The sequence below is a fragment of the Copidosoma floridanum genome, unplaced genomic scaffold, assembly GCF_036245765.1.
Source record: "Copidosoma floridanum isolate Cflo_tuat_1 unplaced genomic scaffold, Cflo_Japanese_pri ptg000017l, whole genome shotgun sequence".
In the NCBI taxonomy this organism is placed as follows: domain Eukaryota; kingdom Metazoa; phylum Arthropoda; class Insecta; order Hymenoptera; family Encyrtidae; genus Copidosoma; species Copidosoma floridanum.
This window is the reverse complement of record NW_028321894.1, coordinates 13744628-13769871: the sequence shown is the minus strand read 5'-3', so window position 1 is coordinate 13769871 and position 25244 is coordinate 13744628. Positions and strand designations below refer to the sequence as shown.

Sequence of the window (25244 nt, the reverse complement as noted above, 5' to 3'; positions counted from 1 at the left end):
ATTTTTTTATCAGGATGCAAAATATTTGCATGAGGTAGACCACGTTTTTGAAATTCTATGGTAGAGTAATTCTAAGGTAGATGTATGCTTGTACTTTATTGAATATATAATTTTTAATGATGTCATCCAAAACTGACAATTATTTCAAGTGGAATAGTCTGACAGTTAAGTTTGGAATATCATTTGGTGTTGTATTTTTAGAAAATTTTGACAAAATTAGCTTTAATTCTTTCTATTCAGGATTGCATGTTACTGCAATAAATAAATCTAGTCCACCACATTTTTTTATTATAGATATTGCATTTTGATAATGTTTCTGCATATACCTTGGACTTCCAATAAATGTAGATGGAAATATAAAAAGATTTCCAATTTTTTTCTTTTGTCTCAAAATTTTTAGAAATGTTTGGTGCTATTAACAATTGCATCTAATAAACGTTGATAATGTTTTATTCTTAAATTTTTCTTATCATATCTGAATCAATTTAAACGGTTATATTCAATCATGATGTAAGAATGCACAAAAAATTGTTGTGTCAGCCGTCCCCTGTATAATAATAAATAAAAATTTTTTTTATTTGATTCGTAAGATAGTCTGTAAGAATAATCTTGTAACATAGTTAGTTTTTCCCTCTTATTTAAGTAATTTTTAAAATAACCGGTACTTCATCCTAAATTTCCTAAGGAAAAAAATGATGGAAAAACCATGGCATCGATAAAATAATACAGTTTATTTAAAAAAGTTTCTCTAAAATAATTATTTGGTAATTCTTTCGGGTATACACAAAGATTGAGACTTTCTGGTAGTCTAGAGTCTAAAATTATAATAGCACCGCATTTTTCTGTCAATGGTTTATTGTATGTATGTTTTTGCTGGCCGGTTTTTCTTAAAAAAATCATTTTATAATTTGGTAGTTTTTCTACATTTATGATTTGATTCAAATTTTTGTACTTTTTTCTATTGGATTTTCTTTCATAATTTTCTTCAAAGTTTCGATCAGTTTTTTAAGAATTTTAAATATTCATGAATATTCATATGGCTATTTTAGAGAAAAAATTATATTCTCTTACTATTTAAAAAATAAAAAACAGAAAGGTATTGTTTAGATGATCTAATTTATCAAAAGCTTAATGGCGTTATAAGTGTTTTTTATACAATCAAAGAATATTGTAAAATATAATGATATTTTTTATTGATGAAACTACTTGTTATTTTATGGTAGTATTAACATATAACATAGAAGTTAAAGGACTGTTTTTTTTTAATCATATTCGAATGTAATTAAAGTTGTCAAAATTAGAAAAGCTTATATTTACCTTTTTTCTCTAAACATTACAAAAAGTTCCAAAAAAAACTCTCAACGTGCCACAATAGTACCTTCTGGGTAGTGTGGAAATTTGCTGGAAAATATATTACTTTTAATATCAATGTAGATCAAAAACTCTTCTTCCTCCTAAAATTCTGGGCACCAACCTCTTCCCACAAACAGATGAAATTTAAAGACTCTCTTTTTAAGTAAGGACAGTAGGGGGTTGGCGTGCGAAGTGCGCAAGCGGGCGAAGCCCCACTAATATATTTTATATTAATAACATGGTGGAATTATGTGGACGTCCACACAATTTCACTTTTGTCCTCATAATAACTCTTACATACATGTGATTGTCCGCAAAAGTCACCTCTTGATAAACACATATTTATATAAATTTTCCTGCTTAAATTATATCGAAAGATTTTTTGAACCCAAGTTTCACAGGCATTTATAGCATGTCTGCTGTATGAAGGGCATACATCTCTCTTTATTGGCATACAACTCTGTGAAGCATCTGCTGGGACAATCGTGACATAAAGCTGCAGACGAGTGACACAGGGTATCGTGTCGTGGCATTTATTTTATCTTTCCTTTTTTTGAATCACGTAAAAAAAAGCAGAAGTTTACGTGATTTTCTTTGATGGGCGTGTTAAATGGCGTGGGTTGGTGTGCTGCGGCAAGAGGTGGAGCGGTGACGCTAGTTAGCATGGACCTGAAAATAACTGTATAACAGTGGAAGATATTTATAGTGCTAAGATCTGCGCACTTTGTACGCAAACCACAATTGACAGTTCCGTAAAAAAAATTAATAACCTCATATTTTACGGATAATTTTGTCATGCTTATTAAAGTTATCTGCTACATGTTTGTTTGGCAAATAAAAGCAGGATGTCATTAGTGATTACATTTAAATCTTCAAAAAATTTCTTTGAAAATTTGTTAAGCGTATGAAATAATATTGCTGCAGAATATAAATAATAATCTATTTACATATTTGTAATACTTTTTTTTAAGGAAACCATAATTATTATGATAACTAGCTGTTTTATTCATTTGTTAAACAAAATTCTAAAGAGAAGTAAACGTATACGGATGTGTCCCTAATCTAAATTGTATTTTTAAAATATCGTAAAGCCAAAAAGAAACTGTTTTTGTATCTGTGTGTATTATTTTCTGCAGTGCTTTTTAATTTTTATGTTGACACTTTTTCATTAAAATTAAAAGAAGTTAACAGTTCTAAAATTAGTATCAGTAGTCAGAGTAGTGTTAAAGAATCGTAAATTAGTTATATTCGTTCATACGTCTATCATTTATTTCTTAACAAATCAATAACTTATTTTCAGTATACAATAAAATAGTTATAATCACTTGTATTATTTATTTTTATTTGCATTGTTTCTTATTATATTACCTTAGTTGATTTAACTAGGTACATTTGAAAAAAATAATTTCTTTATTGTTGATAAATTGGATATTGTAAGTTTCGTGTGACAGCATCGCTGGTGTGAAAAGCGATATTTCTGATACACATGTATCATAAAAGTTGATGTCTTTTAACAACAGTCTTAGTCCATCCGCGTCCTTTCACGATGATACATAACTTTTCAATTAAATTTTAGGAAAACCGTGAATCATAAGTTAAAAGAAATTTTTAACTATCTGCAAAAATTAAAAAATTCTCCCCAGGTATAGATCGAGCCCCCAATCTCCTGTTTTCTAGACAGTCGCTCTACCATTTCAGCTGCCGAAGAGTATTGTGCTCTACACTTACCGTAGGTTCAAATCGATTTTATTTCAAGGTTTAAGCTGTTTTTTATTCATTAAATAAAATATGATGTATCATCAAAGTTAAAAGTACATATAGCTGACTAGTGGCCCCCCCGTCTCGGCTTCGCCCGAGACTCACTAAATGGGACACCGTAGTGTGTTGACATGTAATGTGAAAAATTTTCAGTGAAAAATTATACATCTAGCTCTGACACTTTTCACAACAGAAATCTTCTTATTGAAAATATATTGGTTCGGAATCCATACAGTTTATTTGTCCAAATAATAAGCTGTGAAAATTAAAAAAAATAAAATTATGCTGTAAAGTACCGTGCGTTTCTTGTGCCATAAAATAATCATTGGCCATAAGGGGCGGTTAATTTGCAGTTTCTCCCGTACAATATACAAAAAGGGCTATTTTTTGAAGCTGTAAATATTTAAAACTCACAAAAAATAAGTAATTAAGAAAAAATTTTTCTCTTATCTCACAACTTTATTACCAGAGCAACAAAGTCCTGAAGCTTAATCTCTACGTTATTTATCGCAACAAAAATACAAATACATATACTACCTATTTTAAAATCTGGAAGATTAAAGAGATTACCATGAGGGTTATGGTGGAAAGCTGATCTCTCACTCAATCAATTCTTTCGTCATTTTTTGACACCTGAAATTGTATTCATAAGATGCATTTGAAAATTTTCTTCTAATTCGATTTCTTATGACTTTTGGCATAGTTAAGACTCTTCTAAGCCCTAAAGGCTATTTTTTTCAACTTTATTAGGTTGTGATTTATTTGTTGGCAAGGTAGTTTGACGTCCGGTGGCCCTAAAAAAGACCAGTAAGCTTCTTAAGTAAAGTATTTCTTGACTGAAGTTTCCAGCAAACGTAACTGCCAGGATACCTCAGGGTTTGAAGCTTTGGAGCTAGTTATGTTATAGAGCTCTTTCCCAACGTCTCCTGGTCCTTCTTCCTAGCCTTGCTACGAACAACTCTGCTCGTGACGTCTGCCAGTGAATGTTTGACTTAGTTTAATAGTAGCCGGCTTTATATAGTCTTTAAATTGACGAATATTCTTCGGAAATCGTAGTAAAAATTTATTTGTTGGCAACGTAATTCAAACTTATGTGGCCCTTAAATGAACCGATGAGATCGATAGTTAAGTCGGTAATATTAATACTTATAATGGCCGTGAAAAGGACCAGTAGTAAAACTTACAGCTACTCCTCATTATTATTTTTGATGATTGAGAGCCAGCTGCGGATAATTTAAAAAGAATATCTCGTCTTCAGGTCGTTCTCTGGGAAATCAACTGTTCATTGTAAGTCAGGAAAATGGGCCTGGAGAATACCTTCTCTGTAGATGTGCCGTTGGGACGATCACTAAGGAGGCTGGGCTTCTCGTACTCTTCAGAGCTGTCTTCTACGGCTCGCATTTGAAGTAGAAAATTCTCTGATGGCACCAAGTTGGATGGTTGAACGGCCACAAACCTCTGAAGTGCTGGAGCAGGTCGTGCTCTGGCTAGATATGTTTCCTGGTATTTCACCAAAGACGTTGACGTTCCGAACGCTTGTTTTTTCGTAGTACTCGTTTATTTTGGGGATCTAGGCTGAAAACCGATTTATTTGGCTTGCCCATGAAAGAAAAGTGTCATCGGTAGCCGGGATGCCCAGCTGCACGACGGACTCCTTCTGTTCTTGGTGTAGTGCCGATGATCGACTGCAATGATTATCTACTCGATGGGGCTTCTTATAACAACTAATCACTATCTTTGGTTGCCGGTGGCTTCAAGACCTTCCTTTAGACTGCTCTTAATCTTCAGTTTTTTTTTTTTTTTTTTTTTTTTGTAAAATATTAATGTTAATAATGACAAATAACCATTTTTTTAATCTGCTATTTTTGAAATCATATACTCATACTTTTAATTTTATAACTAAAAAAATTTTGCTGCCGATGAAGAAGTAAAATAATTTTTACCTAATAGTAATTTTTGTCCTATTGTCAACAAAGTATTATTTTTTATATTACGATTTGAAATTTTAGGTTTCCAGAATACTAGCAGTAACGATCAACAGTTGACATATTTTTTAGTTTTGGTTGCTAATTTACTATTCTAGAAAAATGTTTATGCTAATAAAACTCTTTTTTTCTTAAATAATTCCCCAGCTTTCAAATTTTATGTTGTACTGATAATTTAAAGACAAAAAAAATGAACAGCTAAACACCAATTTAGATATCTTAATGTACGACTCAAATTTTTTTAACACATCATTTAATGTTGTATACCTTATAATAACAACTTACATTCTTATAACATCTCTATACTTTTTTTTGTACTTTAAAATAAGAGATAATTCGCCTGCTTAATAGTTTAATGACTCTCCCAGTGTGTTGGTGTTGCTCTTGCTCAAAGCTTAACAGACTTTGTCTCTCAACGTGAGAGAACGTGTCTCTTGGGCAGGGAGAGAGTCTTCTTTTTCTATTTAAGAATATCAAGTGCCCCGCGTAAGAGAATTTTCATATCAATATTTTACATGCGTATGAAACTAAAAATTGACCATAAAACAGTTTTAAAACATTTACTTACCAAAAAGCTTGATACTAAGGTTCCACATTATTTCTCAGAGAAAAATTTAGTGGACCAAATTTTTATTCGTGAATTGCAGCTCAAACAAAACTAGCTTGAGCCAAAGGAAAAACTAATCATGCACTACACTCCTGTGCAGAAAAGATTGTGGTTGAAGCATAGAGAAGTTTCATGGACTGATGCAAAACCTGTATTGCCTCCAAGGAAGGTGATGCTAAGTGTTTGGTAAGACTGGAAGGGATCTGTTTATTTTGAGTTGGCTTTAAAAATGGCTTGCAAAAATCGCTTGGCTCAGTTTTTTGCCCAGGCATCTCAGAATATATATAGAGCTGGAACTATGGTGCTACTAGAAAAGTGGTAAAAGGTCATGGACCACTACGGCACATATATTGTTGATTAGTATTTAAAACTTCTATGAATAGATTCGCTATGCAAAACATGAAACAAACAAAATTACTCTTCCCTAACCCAACATTTTTTTCTATAATATAAAGTTAATTGTGTGGTGCATTTAATGTAACCCCCCCTATCTCCCCCCACTTCTCTTCAACCACCGCACCACTGCCCCCCTCCACAGTACCATATAAATTAAAAGAAAATTTGTATTAGTTCTCTGTTATTTCAACCCAATAAATATTCGTACGAGTCTCCCTCCCCCCATCACCTCCTCCTCGTCACACCGCACAATTTTTCTTTAGACCCTCATCGCCCTTCACTACCGTAACACGCTGTATGTCGTTCTTCATTGCTTATTCACTATTTTTGAGAATCTTTTTTGAATTGACTATAAATTTCCTACTTATAATAGGCTTTCTTAAGAAACTAGAAGAAGTTCTTTAAAACATTTTTTTCATTCATTTTTCCATGCTACCCAAAAGGCAAATAGATAGACTTCATACACACTTGTAAAATATCCAAAACTACACAATAATTTATCTCTTATATTTATTAATACATAGCAAGACTTATCTAGCAATGTTGTGAACTTCTTAATAGTAAGTATAAAGTTTGGGTGCGTGAATTTTTTTTTCTGTTAATAACATTATCTTGTTATGTACCTCAACGTCTCATTGTTATAAAATACTTAAAACCGTGGAAATTTCGCCCTATAAGTATGACTTATTTATGCTAATCATATCATAGAATCCTATGAACCATGAATTATTATTCATTTTTTTATTAATTATCTTTTATTTGATTATTAAAATAATTTAAAAACTAAGTACAGGTTTGGAAACGTAACTTTTTTGTTCGAATTTTGTACAATTATGTACAAATCAAAAATCCCTTCTGACATACTATTTTATAGTGGAGAATTGCTTTCTCTATCTATTTTATTTAATATTCCATTTTCATTTTTGCATTTTGCTAATGCTACATAAAGTTGACCATGAAAGAACAAAGATTTCTTAAAATACTGACGAAAATTATTTAAACTTTGACCTTTCCATTTGTTAGTATTTTAGTATTTGTCAGAAAATCAAAAATTGAATGCAATTGATTTCTATACTTAAAAAAGGCTGTACAAAAGTTTTTCTGGTATACAACATTATTGTCAGATTTATCAACACCTTTATGAGTTGCTTGATCTATGCTATAGTACAATTTGAACTTTCCTTTCATGTTTTTTAAAATTTCATTGTTCAAAACAAATTTGTATCCATTGTGTAATGTTAAATTAACATATTTATTTAGTAGTTATTGTTTTTAAAAAGTTTTGAACAGACATCGTCAGTAATCCATGTTTTTGGAAAATTTAATTTATTCATTATTTGTTCTCAGATTTATAACTTGTTGTAGAAGATATTGATTGTATTTTTTAAACAACTTATGTATTTTTTGTTGTCAATTAAAAAAAAAATGGAGTTCAATAAGTATTGTAAAGATTTTTCAATACGGTAGTAGATGTTTGAAGATTTCGTACAAGTTTTTGGAGGATTCTTAAACTTTAAATATGTGAACGCGGTTATTTAAGGATAATCCGTACAGTTTGTTCGTGACTTTTGAGCAGCCTTCTTAAACTATATATAAGACCTTTAAAGAGTTGTCTTAATTTTTTTGTAGGAAGTAACTTTTTTTTTTGTATAAATGCAGAAAAAAAGTTAAACTATTATAACTGTTATCTGACAGTTTAAGCATTACCTTAAAAATTGAATTAACATTTATTTAAAAAAAAGTACTACACTTAAATCTTAAAATCATTATTACAATAATTATTATTATTATTGTTATTGCCACTGTGATCAAAATAGTTATCATTATTATCACGTCGCTTCATCGCTTCTCTCACAGATTGTTTCGCAAGAATATTATCCAATTACGTTGTAAGCCACCTGGAACTAAAGAGGTTATTAAGCGTGTAAAAAATGTTTAATGAATAGTTTTTGGTGATAAATATTAATGCTTATTTTAAACTTTCATTCTCCTTTAAAATTGTTGTTTGAAGTTATTCGTGTATGTTGGTATGAGTAAAAACTTAAATTGTTTAAGAGAAGTGAGTGCTTTTTTTTTGTATTTTGTTACTATTCAGCAAAACAAATAATATCTGACTTAAGTTAACAATGATTCGCATCCTGATACTAAATTTAATGTTAATTATAAGGTTAAGTTTTACTTAGAATAAATTTGAACGACGTTTAAAATTATACAGCTATTACCATGACTGAATATAAACTAAAAGGAGAAATTATAACTAGAGAAAAAATGTCTTTCTTTTCATCAATTTTATATAGACAATAATTTTGGTTTATTTTAGCATATTTTTAATAACTATAAATTAATTAAAAGGTTGAAGACTGGATAAAGTTAGTTAGTATACAAGAAAGGTTATTGTTCTTTTATAGGTTATTGTAAGTAGCTTTATCCTAATTTAAAGATTCAAATGACATGATAATTAAAAAATAAGTTAAAAATAATAAATATATTAGAAATATTATGTATGAACTAATACTTACGTTATAATGTTTTTTTTAAACATATTATTGCATAAACAAAGTAAGAAGTGTGGCAGAGTATCTTTATTAAATAAATCTATGATGTTTTGCCTCATCATGTGTTATCATTGTAGGCCTCTTCAGAAATCTAGTAGAAATATATAAAATACAAAAAATTACTAAAAACTTGTTGAGCACAGATAAAGGACTAACACGTATCAGGTTCACTTACTGTACTTAAGATGTATTGCCTGATAGAGGCATAGTAGAAACACTTGAATACGAAAATCTGTAACAAATCATCAAGGCAAAAATGTGAAAGAGAAAAAATTATCTGAAATATTGGTGCAAGTAAATACATTTTTAAAATTAAACATTTTTTCCTTACATCAGCGATGGTAAAAATAATACTAATGTTGATTACGTAAATTACATTTATCATTATAACCTATGTATAACTTGCAAAATTAGTTATTTAGCGTATTCACCATGGTCTGAGCACTAATAAAAGTTCATGTTAAATTTAGAAACCGTACAAAGAATTACCCAAAATCCTAGGCTAATGAAATATAATTTAAAAAATGGTTGTCTAAAAATGAAAAAAAACATTTGATATCAACAGAAATTGACTCATTATTTTTCCTTTCGTTAATAAGATTATCAGATATATCATGTGTATTTTTTTATATTGTTTTGATTCTGGTTTTAATTGGTTATAACTCCATGATTGTACCATAGAGTAAGTTTTTTCTCGTGAAGTGTAGGTATCACGTAAATGTAGAGTATTGTGTTAACATTTAAATTATTACCTGTGTATGCTGTATAAATATTTTAGTGGGGCTGTCCACTCATTCCCCCATTTATCCCCATGGTCCTTCTACAGCCCCCTCCCTTTGTTTTTCTGTAAATTTAACCCAACAAAATTTTTGTAAACCCCCTACGCTCCCTACTACTTTTCCACAGCCTCCCACGTGGATATAGTGGCTCCCACAACTCCCCACTACCGCTTTTACAAAAACTTAAAATAATTCGATATAATGTTATAATAATCTTCTTCAAATAAAAATATGTTAACGAAGGGTACCTATAGAGTAATTCGCCCACCCCACATCCCCTCCCCACATCTTCCCACAAAAATGTGAAATGCATTGTAAAAATACTTTATCATAGGGTTATTATGAAATACTAACCCCCACAGTCCCTCCGCACCCCTTAAATTAACTTTCAATTTTTTGTGAGATTACTTTATGATAGGGACAAAAAGGGCTTATTCCCACACCTGGCCACCTGTCTCAGTTCCATACTACCGTTGTTCCTGTGGTGTAACATCAAGGCATTTTCCCTGTTACGAAAAAAATGAAAAAAACCACACCTATTATGGTGCATTGTTATAGGTACTGAGCGTAGAGTTCGTATTCAATGCATGTGCGGTGGTATTCCGTTGATTTGCTTATTTGAACTTTAAAAATTAATTAAAGTCTAGTTTTACATGAATAGTATTTTCTAAAATCCTAAAACGATATTAAGATTGTTGTAATTATAACAAAATAAGGCCAGAGATACTCAATTTGGCCTGTAGATAAGCTTATACTTTTCAATGGTACTATCTTGCTTTTTAAATTATACATATGTCGTACATTAGCAATGTTGAATAATTTGGTTTGAAAATGTTCGTGTTCTCAACGTTTCAAAACTCACTGTTTCAAACGTTATGTACTTAATACATTTAAAAACATGTTTAAAACTTTTCAAACGCTCTCAATCCTTAAGATATTTTGTGGGTTTATTTACTCTTGCATTTTGTAATGGATTGTAGATTTTACACATAGTATACTTATATTTTCTCCTTTTGTCTTTTTATACTGTTAGTGGCAAAAATTATTTATGAAATTATACAACTAATGGTAACCACTTTTTATTGGCAATTTAATCAGATACATTAATGCAGTGTCGCACGATGAGTCTTTCGCATATGTTTTTTACGAGTCCAACGTGTAGCAGCATACTACTGTCAGATTACAATCTATTCCTAATATGATTTAATTAAAATTTTCGAAAGCTATACTTTGTTAAAGATTTGTTCCACTTTACATGCTTATTTTTTAATACTGTTGATCGTTACTGTTTGATTTTAATGCTCAATATACCAAGAACCTAAGTATTCTAACTGAACCGAGAGTTTAAAACTTACAAATAAACTGAATTCTTACTAATGTCACTAATTATTCCATATGAAAATAAAATGAACCGTATATTTTCGTAACATAAACTCAACAATTTTTTTGTAGTCATTTCATTCACCATAAATTTTCAACATCATTTTTAAAACAAGTTTGTTAGATATTCTACATTTGGCAGGCGTCTAGCGGTGGCTAAGATTTTTTTTCTTATCTTTTAGTGTGTACAAAGTGTATTAATTTTTTCATATCCAATGTAGTAAAAAAAGGGAATTTTATTGCTAGAGCTAAAATTATACCCTTGAACGGCTATCGCTCGTTGTTTACGTTGTTTTACGTTGATACCTGAGTTTTGTAAATAATTTTTCTAATTGATGGTGAAAAGTGTAATTGGGTGCTTAGGGATACACTTTGCGCCTGATAAACTATTTTATGCCTTAGGGCAGAAAAGTACTTTAAGTTTTATTTTTTATATACATAAATCATAGCAAACATACTTTGTTCCAAAATTTTAACTTTTATACATTTTTTTCAATGAAATTTGTGTATACATACACAGGATTTCATAGACGGATGCTCTGATGTTAACGTATCATGCCATGAATATAAGGATCCTAAAATAATACTTCTAAATCACGTATTTTCTACTTCCTCGAAATATTGTGTGTGACAACATACATCCTCCGAATGTTTAGTATAGCTTCCTGACAGTTTAACTAGGGGACGTCCTATTAGTATGGCATTCCTCTTTAAAAAAAGTCATATCTGTAACGAGTAAATTTAACTTTAGAAAAGTTGTGATAAAGGTCGTCTATCTTACTAATAGGTCGTGAGTTATTAGTGAGAGGGCGGTGGGTGTAATTTTTTTTCTTAAAATTATATTTTTATGAGTTTTGTTCTAAAAAATAGTTTGAATATCCCAAGTATAACTACTTCATGGTATTGTTTGGTTAATGTTTATTAATTTAACTTATATTAAGCTCATTGAGTTGAAGTTGCTTTTAATAGATATAACAGCTTATTACATCCGAATTAAGTAACAGGTTGTGCACTAACAGTTTTTTTTATCATTGCAGTCCTTCCTATTTATCTGTAAATGAAAGTCTTACACAGAAAATTGCTTTTTGTAGGCTGAAAGAATTTTAACGGACGAAAAAACTGCAGACGATAATTTACGTTCTCAGTTTCAAGAACGATGGAAGAGAGTTTCAAGTGAAAAACTTACAGAGCAGTTTAAAATTAATATTCAAAAATATCAAGGAATCATTACAAATGCAATAAATGCAGATAAGGTAATTCAACTTTTAAATTAAATATAATTAACTCATTACATACTTATTTATTTTGTATTTGTATTGTAAGACCTAATTTGGAATAGTACTTAATTCTTTGCACATAATAATGATTTATACACATTTTTAAGTATATATTTGAAACAACGTTCTCATGGCAGTCAAAAAAGTACTGTTTGAGTGACTATTTAAATTTTACCATGTTTTCTTGTTAATTTTACGGTGGAAAATAGTTATAAAAACTTTTTTATCTTCCATTTAAAAACCAGGAAATTCATATCTGTTAGAATACCAGTCTCGCAAAAGTTGTTATTTAGTTAACAAGTAGTACCATAACTAATAAACAACTGTATGCAACATTTTTAGTGCAAAAAAGGAGTGGAAAATACTAAGTGTAAGATCTTTATTGGTTAGCAAGGTATGCATGATTATATCTAACGTCTTCGATGCAACTAATTTACATCACTTATAAAATGAGCATATAAGAAATTATTATAAAAAAGTTGAATTAAGTGAGGTCAAATCAACTTTTGAAATCGTTAGAAAAGCATCAATTTTATTGATTTTGTAGTACTTACTACAACATTAACAGCTGCATTGATTTAAAGACAAAGAATCTTTTTTAACTTATATAGAAGCTGAAATTAAATCTTTTGAAAAGAAATCTTATTTTTTGTCGATCACTCTATTTATATATATATATATATGCTATATTTAGGCTTTGACTAGAATATTGAAGATAAGATTGTAATTGTCTGCAAGTTTTTCGAGTATAATAATAATAGTTGGAATAAAATCTTATTATTTGTGGTACATAAGGTTTTCTTAAGAGTTAGCAGTTAAATTTTTTATACTACCATAGATAGAAACCGCTAAAATGGTTCCAACTCTTTCAATTTTCATGTATGGAATATTATTATGTTTATCTTAGATAGATTGCACAACTCCGTAAGATGGAAAAAATATGCTAAATAGTTTAATACCATGAGTATGAAGTAGGCAGTAAAAAGTTTAAAGTACTATAAAACGTTTCATATATAAGATAAAAGCTAGCGATTATTGACCATGGAATAATTCTTGTACTGAATAAGGAACTCTAGTTTATGTACTAAACAATCTGTATCATAAGAGATGATACTAATCACATGTATAGTTAGAGATTTTAGTCATTTTTGTATACAGACGTATAAAACTGTTAACCTAGAGTTTGAAAAGAGTATATGGCTTAATGTAAATTATACAATACTGTTAATAGAAGTTTTAAGAATCGTTTTTGTCGTTATTATTTTTTGGTGTAGTGGTTTAAGTTTTAATGTCATACTTACAATCTATTTGATAACCTTTAAGATTACCGTAATCTCCTTATTTGATAAAAATATTATTGGCTTAGTGCATTATCGGCGATACTTGTTGATATCTTGTATAACAGCATTTTTTTTCTTATCAGTGCTTAAGTAATGTTATTTATGTTGGTTTTAGCAATGAGTGCAGACATCCGCTGGATAAGTTCCTCGTCTTGTCATAGAAAACTTTAATACAAGTCTTTGCAATCTAAAAGTAATATGCTTTATAGAATTTGACATGTGTAACATTTTAAATGACAAATTTTACAGTAAGTACCTAGTATTAATTTTGAGCTCAGAATATTTTTTATTATCTTGAGTTAACAATAAATAAAGCACAGAAATTTTTTCAAATTAGCTGTTTTTTTCTAATTTATGATCTGAGTCAGGTTTTCCAAGCTTGTAATGCTCTGGTAAATGTCTCTGTTTTTCTCATTTCCACCCTTTTAGTGTCTGTTAAATTATAGTAGTATGGCTTGGTAAAAACCGCCTCTGATAAGATGAGGCTGTCTTGGACGTTGTTTTATCAGTTCAAGGCTTCTTTTTCACTGGAAGATAATACGGCCTACTGATCTTATGTGTTAGTATTTACAGCGAGCTATTAGGAGTGGTTACGATATCTCTGACTTTATAATCATTTGTCATACATGTCTACTGTATATATTTTTGAAAAATATATATGAAATTTACGTTTTAATTTATGTAAAAGTTATTTTTTATACTTTCAATTATATTGCAGTGTCTCACGTGATTTTGTTCTGCAACTTGGGCTGTAAAAAAAAAATTTTATGTGACAGGCTAAGCTAGTTTCTCTTTACTTATCTTAAGTAACAGTCTTTATCTTATTTTTACTATCTAATCGTAAAGAAAGTGGGTGATAGTTAAGAAACATCTAAGCTTTAAGAGAAATGTGGCTTATTTTCTCATGAATATATATTTCAAAGAGCTTTCTCGGCACAGATATCGTAAAAATTTTCATTCGTCACTCAAATAGCGACTTTTTTTTACAAATTCACGCATTTGAATTTTATTTGCACTATGAGCTCTAATACTAATGTAAAGCTATTGCCTAAATAGATGATATGCAAATCATAATAAAATATAATGTATCGAAAAAAACATTTTTTTCTACGTCGATACAAAGAAAAGTTTTTGAAAAGGCCTCCCAGCTTAAACTCTAACTTTATTTTAAATTTTGCTTTCTTGCCTACGATTGTGACCCTTATAGCCTGGATTGCAAAGAGCCATCATTTAGCAGTGCAGCTTGTATTAATAAATTTTAATTAAAACTGGCTCGTTAAACTAATTTTTATATTCACCAGCAAATGATTTAGTTATGTATTGAAACTCAATGTAAGTTGTAAATATTTCATTTTTCTATCTAAATTTTACGTTAGAAGTATTGAGAGTCAAAAAGTGTTACATGTTTCATGCATTCATCAACAAAAGTAAGGATCTTCCAAGAAAAATGCACATCCTCTTCTTCATCTGCATGAGCATGTAGTATTATGAAAAATAAAGTGTAAGAAAGCACAATTTTGTTGATTATTAACTTTGACATTGCAATGTTCACATTTTTTATGCATTGTTCAGTGAAAAAGACACTTATTTTTCATAGAAAAGTCCAAATCCGAGCACAGTTAATTATTTACTTAGCTTTGTACATATAAAGATTATTTGAATTATTAGATAATTTTTTTTTTCTTAATTGATCGTCAATACTAAGATAGTTGTTTTAACATAACAATTCATCTCCGAATAATGTAACTTACGCGCTAAAAAATTACGATTTTTACACAATAGTATCTGACTCTCAAATGAAGTTCTTATCGACGACACAAAATCCTTTTTCTCGCTTGTGTGCACACAAGTGAGTACTATATACAAGGTGACTTAACTTGACCGATCCCTGTGGATTCAAATAATTTAACGTTCCTCATGAATGTTCCCCAGCTCATTCAGTTGTTGCGTCCGAACTTCTAAGTGAAGAGTGGAACTCGTAGATTTGTTCTACAAACAAACAAACAAATTTCATTTTTTGTTCGTTAGGAACCAGCCGTTGACTCAGAGGTTTTATTTGCTCTAACAACAGTATACTTTTTATTCAAATCGTTGACTCGGCATTGTGGTGTTAAGTTTTACTGTTTCGTACGCAAAAGTGGTGTTAGTGTGTCGTACGCGAAGCTGGAGTTGATTTACTGTTTAAATTTCTATTTTATGTAATACACTAGTAGCGTATTTTATTTGCTTCGTTATTTCACGTGTTTATAAAGGTCTTTGTCATACGTTATCTATTTTATTTTTTTTTTTTTTCAAATAAATACTACAGTTTAATAAATTAGTTCATACATGTAACTCTTTGCTAACATTTTTTGAGAAATTTGAATTTTTTAAAAGTTATTTGATGTCAACCACAGTTTAAAAGTATAAAAAATAATTATCCTGACTAAATAAACTGTAGGGAAGCAGTTAAGGTCTGCAGACAAGTCAAGTCCTCAATTACGTCAATAAACAACAAAATACTTCTTGAAATTGAATTTGAAACCCGGAAGTGAATGGTAGCAGGTAAAAATAAATTTTTTGTTAACAATTTAATGAAATTGCAAGGCTTTATTTGAACTCTGAAGGTCTATACGTTTTTTTCACGAGAATATAATTATTCATACAGTATTTTAAAGATCAAAAACGTAATGCTATGAAAAATATCTTTAAATTTATTTATTAATTTATGTGACTAACAGGCTAGAAGCTGAATAACACTAGTATACAGAGAAAGTGATGTAAAGCGCTAGGTCCTCATATGAATTAAAGTTAATGTTGATGACAGTCATAGTTAATATAAAAATTACGTTTTATGTGTTGAGTAAAAGATAAGTTGTAACGCTGACAGTTAACGACCTCCCTTTCTTTGAGTGTAACTCCGACTAGTTGGCAGTAGTTAAGGAATGGCTAAAAACTTTATCTGTGCCGGGGAAACTCTTAGATTAGGAACCAGCACACAATCAATATCAGTAATTATATGCTGTAGGGTGGGTTCGTTGCTGAGTGTAAAAGAGCAAAATCTTTTGGGTTGCCAATTCTATGAAGAAAAACGTCTTTAAGTAGCTTCTATCCAAATTTAAATTAAGAGTTAAATGATTTATTAATCCCTGCGATATATACAGCGATTATTTTTGATTAATGCTTTATTGATTTTTCCTTTGGTAATTCTTTCTTATTCTAAGTAAATTTATTTCTCATTGGGCAAGATAAAATTCTTTTACGTTAAAACTTACTATTATTTTATATAACTTAAGTCATTATCTACTCGTTAACTCAACAATAGATAAAGTAATAAAAATTTTTAATTAATTAAATTGTAAACTAAATAACAAAATCACTTATACTTAAAGTCCCAAATAAACTTTAAGTAATATTAGGTCTTGCAATCACCTATGGAGGGGTAGGTTTAAATGTATAAGTACAATTAATTGTTCTCTTTCTTAAATTCATTCACTTTTATTCTAATGAGGAAATTATGTTTCTAGTTACGAGGCTTTTAACTTATGTTGATTTTAGTAATTAGCGTTGTTTTTAAATTAACAACGAAAAAGTTTTGATTTTATTTCAAAGGATGTGAACCACTTCGAGGAGAGTTGAATGTCATGCTTAACTACAACATAAATCATATTTTCAACTTTAAATTTTGCCAAACTATGTTTTAGAGGATTTCTTAATTTTCCCGCACAAATTCTCTGTGATGTATACTTGGTTAGACTATGGCAGATGATTAGTACCGAATGAGTCTCCAGAAATATCGGAGGTCCGCTTTCCGGCCCTCTGATCTGTTAAAAAAACCACGATATAGAATATGGAACAATTCTTAACATTCTGCTCAGAGTCTCTTAAGTTCTATGTAATTATCGAGTAGTCCTAATGATTTCCACATCCGATGCGCTACTCTTTTTGCTGTGACCCGTTTTAGCATCCAACTGGAGAACTGGGATTCAAAAAATTCCAAGTAGAGTATAATCTTTGTTATCTCAGCTATAATTGTACAGCACTTTAATAGAAATGACCCGGCAACACTTGCAACCTATTAAAAGTAAAGTTCTACTAAAGTATATGTAAAGACTGGGCATTATCAGTAATATCTATAAAACAAAAATGATATTCCACTTAGAATTTTGTAAGTAGCATGTTATAGTCATAAACAATTATTTAGCACACAATTTATACCGAAAGACGATGGTTCAAATATGAGAGACTTTTGGAGTCACACTTTATCTGTCAAATCGTAAATAATAGCATATAAAATTTTAACGCATTTTTTGATACATTTATGACTTAAGGTATCGCACCAATCAATATTATCTATTTTACTGCTTAGTTCAGGATAATCCATATATTTTAAGTCAAGATAGGTTAAATATTGTTTATTAGTATTACATGTGTCGTTAGTGATGTGAAAAGCACTGTGCGAGTGATGATTGTCCGTTTGGAGAATTGGTTCTGGTGAGTCAATAACCTCTACAGAGTGAGCATGGGTGAAAAGTAGGTCCAGTACATACGGTTTGTCCAACGTAGATTTGAGAGACTGCTTGAGATCCAGGATAATGATGGAGTGCAATAGTGCAGAGGCAGCGAGGTAATGATTAGATGCGATGTAGTCCAGAGTCTGAAACTGTAAAGGGTAGTTTAACTAAGGGAGGTTGGTTGGGCCTAAATCTCCACATATCAGGAATTCATAGAAATAGTATTTAGTGTAGAGCTGTTCAACCAGGGTACTAAACTCAGTGAAGGCTGCTGCAGTGCTGCAGTTGATATATTTTATTCTTTTTTTAGATGATAGATTAGGGTAGGTACCTTCCCTAGCTGGAGTACCTACTGAACGGATGTTATGCCTACCTTTACAAAAGTCTCTTCTATTGCAATTTCATCCGTACTAGAATCTGCAACAGATTCTATGACACTATATTAGATTACGTTAGTCGATCGATGAAGCCTGTTTTGAAGTTCTGCGATTGGATCCTCCATTCAGGGCCCTATGTAATTGAGCTTATCGTCTAAGGTTATTAAGTTATTAGCTATTGCTCTTAAGTTCTGCGTAGACGACGCTAAACACTCTATGAACAGCAGCCTTTCGTCTAATTCCTGTACTGATGATAAGAGAGTTACCAGACCCTGGATACGTTTGTCCATTGCCTCTACCTGTAGAGACAGTGTGTTGCTCGTGAAGTCCAGCGTCGTATCCAGTGTTGTTATTTTTTTATGTAAAGAGCTAGATAAATCCTAGGTTAGGCTTTTATAATTCAACAAAAATTACTTGATCAGCCATAGCATTAGGCAGAGGGACTGAGGAGAAGGATTCACTAAAACAACGCCTTTTCTCGGAGTCATATTTCGATGGAGACGTCTCAGAGCACGAGTGAGTACAACCTGATTTGTAATAACGGTAGACGCTGTGGATCGGTGTTGTGACCCAAAAAGTACACGAGGGATGGTCAATTTTTGTGCACTTAATACACTTAGCACCTGTCATTACTGGTTTTTTGCAATAGCCACAATAATTACCCAGGGACATAAGGCTTATTGTATGTACTACATGGCTATGTCTATCGGAAAATTCTAGGTTAGGGCAGGGACTCTATCTAAACACAAGTACCACGCACAAGGCACCAGGTAGGACCTCACCTCCGCGCACAGAGACACACCAATGAACAAGGAGTAACAGCTGTTATAATGTTGTGAGTTGTGATCTTGTAATGTAGATACGTCGGCAACTAATACGCAGCGAACAGACAACGTGTTAAGCTTAAATGCATATTGCAATAAATGTTTTCAAATACATGTCGAAGGTGTATTTGTGTTGTGGGGATACAATGAAAATATAACCTTCAAATTGACAAAATATTCTTAGTAAGATGAGGGAGCAGATAATATAATATTGCAAAATAATAAAAAAACTAGACAAATGTAATAATAAATTGGTAATCATGGACAAGAAAAATGAACAGCTTAAGAAAGAAAATGAAATTTTAAAAGCTTAGAAAAATAGAGACACTACAAAACAGGAAATGCATGCTGAAAAACTAAAGGAACAAAGTAATAACTATAAAGTTTGTAACGATTTAGAAGAAATTGAAAGACTACAGGAAAGTAACTTTTTACTAAAGGAATTAAATATAGAGGTAAAGAGCAAAAACGAACTACTAAAACATATTAAACTTATACAACAGAAAGGTACATATGCATAGGCAGTAGGAATGTTGTATGGTATTTAAAATAGTAATCAAAACAAAAAATTCATAAGGCCTAAAGAGAAAACAACAGAAATAGTGATATAAAGATAATCAAAACGAAACAGATAAAAAATTAACGAAAGCAAAATCAGTACTAAAAGAAAAAAATGTCAAAGTTAATTTATTTTAAAAAGTCACTAATGGAAAAATAGAATTAAAGTGTGAAACTGATTATGAGATTGAAACGCTAATAAAAAAATTGTCTAACATACAGAATCCAAAAGTTGACTAAAACAGTCTTAAAAATCCATTGCTCAAGATGATAGGAGTGAATATGTCTGATGTTTTAGAAAAAGATGAGTTACAAAAAAAAACTATGTTAGAAAGCAGTATACGAGAAGATAATGTGAAAGTTGATCATATTTTTAAACCAAACGTACACGGATTTGCAAATGTTATTATAGAAGTAAGAAGAAGTGCATACTTAACTCTGATGAATGGTGGAAATATATATATGGAGTGTCAACAACGTAAAATCTTTGATGAGTATAACTTAACGAAATGTAAAAAATGTTATAGATGTTTTCATAATAACAACCAATGTGATCATGCACCAAAATGTGCAAATTGTGCTAGTGATCATGAAACTAGTGCAACAACTCTGAACACAACGTTGTAAAATGTACGCTATGCAGTGGGGCTAATAAAAACAATTGATGAAAGTCATAAGGTGAGTAAAATGAAAAAGTGTTCTTCCTTTAAGAGACTACTTAATAGAGTTTTTAAAGAAACTGATCATCTCATTGAACCTGATATAAAATTTAAAAAAAATAAGAAAAATAAATATATTTGACTACAATGAAATTACTAGAAAAGAAAGTAAATTGTGATAATGTCTCTGAATATACAAAACCAGTCAACTGCGGAGGCTTGCAAATATTAGTAACTAATGTTAAAAGTAATAAATTCTAATAAGCTTAACCTTTAAGGATATCTTATTAAATTTACACAACAACCAGATGTGCAAATATACACAGAAGCTTGGTTAGAATCTAGTTCAGCATTTCTTGTTATTGAGGGATACAATTATCACACAAATAAAAGCAATATAAACAAGGTGGATGGTCTTATTATGTATTAAAAAATAATGTTAAGCATTAAATTGATACCCAAGTACATGGTAAACTAAAAACTCTGACAGTTTTATCGTAAAATCGTGAACAGATAATTAAAATAACAGGTATATGTAGATATTTTGACAATAAAAACACAGATGTTCTTATAGACTTCAATACATTTCTTCAAGCAACAGTGTCAAAAAAAACAACACATACTCATAGGTGATATAAATGTAAGTTGTATTTAATACACACAAACTCAATCGCTTACTTGGCTCATAACTCCTTGGAGTCGTTACGAGAGCCGAGCTAAACTGTCATCACTACTATTGCCTTGCTTTGTCTGCGAACTCGAGTCAGTTAGCGACAAATGCTCAAGATGTTAACACTAGATATGTTATAGATATCTGAATTGTGAATAATGCTATTATAAGTATTAAATACGAAAACCCGACATAATTGTTGATTCAGGTAATCAACAATCAAACGTTATTTTCATTCAAATATTGTGTATTGTTAGTTACAATTATTGTTATTACTAAAATTACAGTTATTTTGCATCAACTTGTATCTGATTCTGAGTTATTCAGCCGATTTCCTAATCATCTGAAGTTCCAGCCTAAAAATAAGGCTTGAAACTTACAAATCAACAATTATGACAGAAAAGGTCAAAGTAAAATTTCTCCTATTTTCAGAAGCTCTGGATAGTAAAACTACTATCGTGAAGGTGAAGAGTATTCAAATTCTGGGACAAGAAGAGAGTTTTTTTCCCGCCAGAAATTCAGCCAATCGTTAATTATTTAGAATTGGTAAAATCTTTGGTGATCGTGGGAGCCATGAAGAGCCTAAATACAAGAGGAAAGTTCATAAAAATCGCCATCACGTTAACAGGAAATTGAAAGAAGAATATTTGGATAAGGAAGGTAATGTGGTGTTTGACGGTTATTATTTGGAGGTAGCTGATGATTACCGTCCTCCTACTAACAACCCATTGCCTACTTTTACTAACGATAATCCAATAAAATTAAACGCAAACAATATGATACTCCAAAAATTTTCTAATAAAGATCAAAGTGCAAAGTCGTGGTAAGATTTATTTATTCTTGAGTGCCAAAGATTTAACATCGCTTAATTACAATTTCCAGAGGCTTTAAAAGTATGTTTGGAGGGGCCTGCCTTAGATTGGTTTTCAATTTTTTTTAAAACTGGTGCTTCAATAAAGCCTTGGAATTATTGGGCAACGTCTTTTCTGGATACATTCGGTGAGATATCTTGGTGCGAAATTGAAAAAGCTTATTCTTTCCGTTGGCTGGGTGGGTCTTCCTTAGATTTTGCGTTAAAAAAGAGAAATCTTCTAATTAACGTTGATCCAGATCTCAGTATGAATTCTCAAATTAATTTTATCGTTCTAGCATTACCAAAATCCGTTAGAACGCATTGAAATAAGAAATACTTAATAACGATTGAAAACCTACTGTCAACATTGCGTACACTCGAGCCAACTACAAATACAGACACAGAAAAGAGAAAGCCTGAGTCTGAAAAACAAAAACAAAAATATGTACCTTGTCGTATTTGCGAAAGAATCGGTTATGTGAATGGATTCCACCCGGAAAACATGTGTAGAAATAAAACAAATCCAATGATAAAATCAGTGGAAACAAAAAACTAAGTTCGATCCCACTTATAAAATTAAATGAACTCATTAATGATACTAAAGCCATTGCATTGCATGATTCTGGAGCCAATGTAATATTAATGAATTACGATTTTTATAAGAAATGACAGTTAAAAAACGAAATAAGTGGGATCAAAACGATAAAAACATTGAATGGTTCAATACATGCCAATGGAACAATCACAGTAAATTTAAAGATTTTTAATGCAGAGAAAAAATTTTCGTTTATTATAATTCAAAACAACTTATTTAAGGATCATTTATTGATAGGTTTGGATTGTATCAAGGAGTTTAATTTGTGTCAGAATGGGAATTTAAAAATTACTCAGAGCTTAGATTCCATTTCCGAAAATGTAAATGTCACAGACTATCAAAGCTTAAACGTAACGCTCAAAAATGAGATTAATAATTTACCCAATCTCTTAAAAAACCATGCAACAATATTTGCTACGGGAAAATTCGATATAGGTAGAGTAGAAAATTTCGAGGCAACGGCCAAGTTAACTGAATCTAAATATATTTCGAAGAAACCATATAAATGCTCTATTCTGGATCAGATAGAAATAGAAACACAAATAAAAAACTTGTTAAAAGTAGGACTCGTGGAAGAGTCAGAGAGTCCATATGCCGCGCCAGTCACCTTGACTTATAAAAAAGATGAAGGAAAAAAATCGCGATTGTGTATTGACTATCGTGAATTAAATAAAATAATTATTCTTGAAGGCCAACCTTTCCCTAGACTTGATGATCTCGTTGTACGTGTAGGAAAGAGTATTCACTTTTCAAAACTAGATATCAATTCGGCCTTCTGGTCCATTCCATTACGAGCAAAAGATAAACACAAGACAGCCTTCGGGACTTACCATGGTCATTGGCAGTGGAAATGTTTACCTTTTGGGTTGAAATCAGCTCCGGCTATATTTCAACGGATTCTTTCGAATATAATAAGAAATAACGATTTGGATTCTTTTGCCATAAATTAAACAGATGACATTCTGATTTTTTCAGAAAATTGTTCTGATCATTTGAATTATATTCAAAGAACATTACAAGTTGTACAAGAGTATGGTTTTTAATTGAATCAAAATAAATGCTGTTTAGCACAAAAAGAAGTGACATATTAAGGAAACATAATATCAAGCAATAACATAAAGCCAATTAACGACAATATAACTGCGATAAAAAATTTTCTCACGCCGAAAACCAAAAAGCATATCAGACAGTTTTTGCGTAGAGTAAGTTTCTATTTAAAATACATTTGACAATCGGCAATTATACTGGAACCATTACAGAATCTTTTGAGAAAAGATGCTGATTTTATATAGTCAAACAAATGTAAAGAAAACTTTACAAAAATAAAAGATAATCTGTGTACATCACCCATTTTAGCAATACTCGATCAAAGTAAACCAAAATATATTTACACAGATACTAGTTTAGAAGAAGTCGGTGCAATTTTAAAACAACCTCAGGAAGACGGATGTATTAAACCAGTATTTTATTTCTCATGAAAATTAAATCCATCGCAAAAAACAAAGAGAGCAATTTACATTGAATGTTTAGCAATAAAAGAGGCTATTTTATATTGGCAGTATTAGTTAATAGGCCAACATTTTAAAGTGTATACAGATCACAAACCCTTACAAAATTTTAATATAAAAAACTGCAAAGACACAGAACTCTTCCACATCTTAAATTATATCTCACAATTCGAATTTGATATTCTATATAATCCGGGTAAAAACAATTCAAAGACTGATTGTCTTTCAAGAAACCCAGTTTTATCTGATGACAGCAATGATGATACATCAAAAATAAAGATAGTAAATTTTTTAACATTAGAAAATATCTTGGATGATTAAAAAGAATTGATTCGTGATAAATATTGCAAAATAAAAGATAAAGTTACGTATAAAATCCTAATTGAAAAAGAGAAAATATGTTCGACTGAAAAATTTGGTTTGACAGTGCTAAAAAAACTGCATGATTCACAAGGATATATTGGTGTAAAACAAATGTCATTAACGATCACACTGATGATTTACTTCAAGAATATGCATAAGCATATTAAAATTATTTGCAGGACTTGTAAAACATGCATAAAAAATAAAACGAGATTGGGTAACTTTAAAGCACCATTGTCGCAAGTAGTTCCAGCATTACATCCGTTAGAAATATAACACTATCATTGGATACAATAGGGGGTTTCAGTGGAAACAGATCCCCAAAAAAATATTTACACTTAATGGTCGATCAATTAACTCGGTACGCATTTATTTTAACGTCAAAAACGCAAGTATCTCGGGATTTGATTAATCTTGTAAAAACGGTTGAAACGAAAGGAAATATTAAGATGATTTTAACAGATCAATATCTGGGAATGAACTCCGTAGAATTAAAAAATTATTTAAAGCAAAAAAATATTCAATTGATTTTCACAGCAGTAGATTGTGCATTTTCCAACGGACAGAACGAGAGAACAAATCAAACTTTGACAAATAGAATCCGTTGTAAAATATATGAAAATAAAAATAAACCATGGCCTACCATTGCAGAACAATGTATTCAAGAATATAATCATACCATACATAGCTCAACAGGTTTATCGCCGAATTCTTTGTTGACGGAGGAGGTTGACTCAATGGTTCCAAAAAATTTCAATAAACATTTGAATAGAGATCTTAACTTTAATAGATCGGTAGCATTGAAAAATGAAATCCCAGAACACAAATAAACGATATTATGATAAACATACAACAAACATAGAATACAAAGAAAATGATTTGGTTTATATTCAGAATGGTAATAAAATTAACAG

General features: G+C 30.7%; 1 protein-coding gene across 1 annotated transcript in view; it reads left to right on the top strand.

Annotated features, from left to right (window-relative positions):
• Positions 1-25244, top strand: part of LOC106638117 (programmed cell death 6-interacting protein-like) — a 463402-nt gene that overhangs the window by 67628 nt on the left and 370530 nt on the right. The window contains exon 3 of the mRNA XM_089592473.1: positions 11905-12066. Within this exon, the coding sequence (XP_089448599.1) occupies positions 11905-12066 (162 nt within the window). The remainder of the gene's footprint in view (positions 1-11904; positions 12067-25244) is intronic.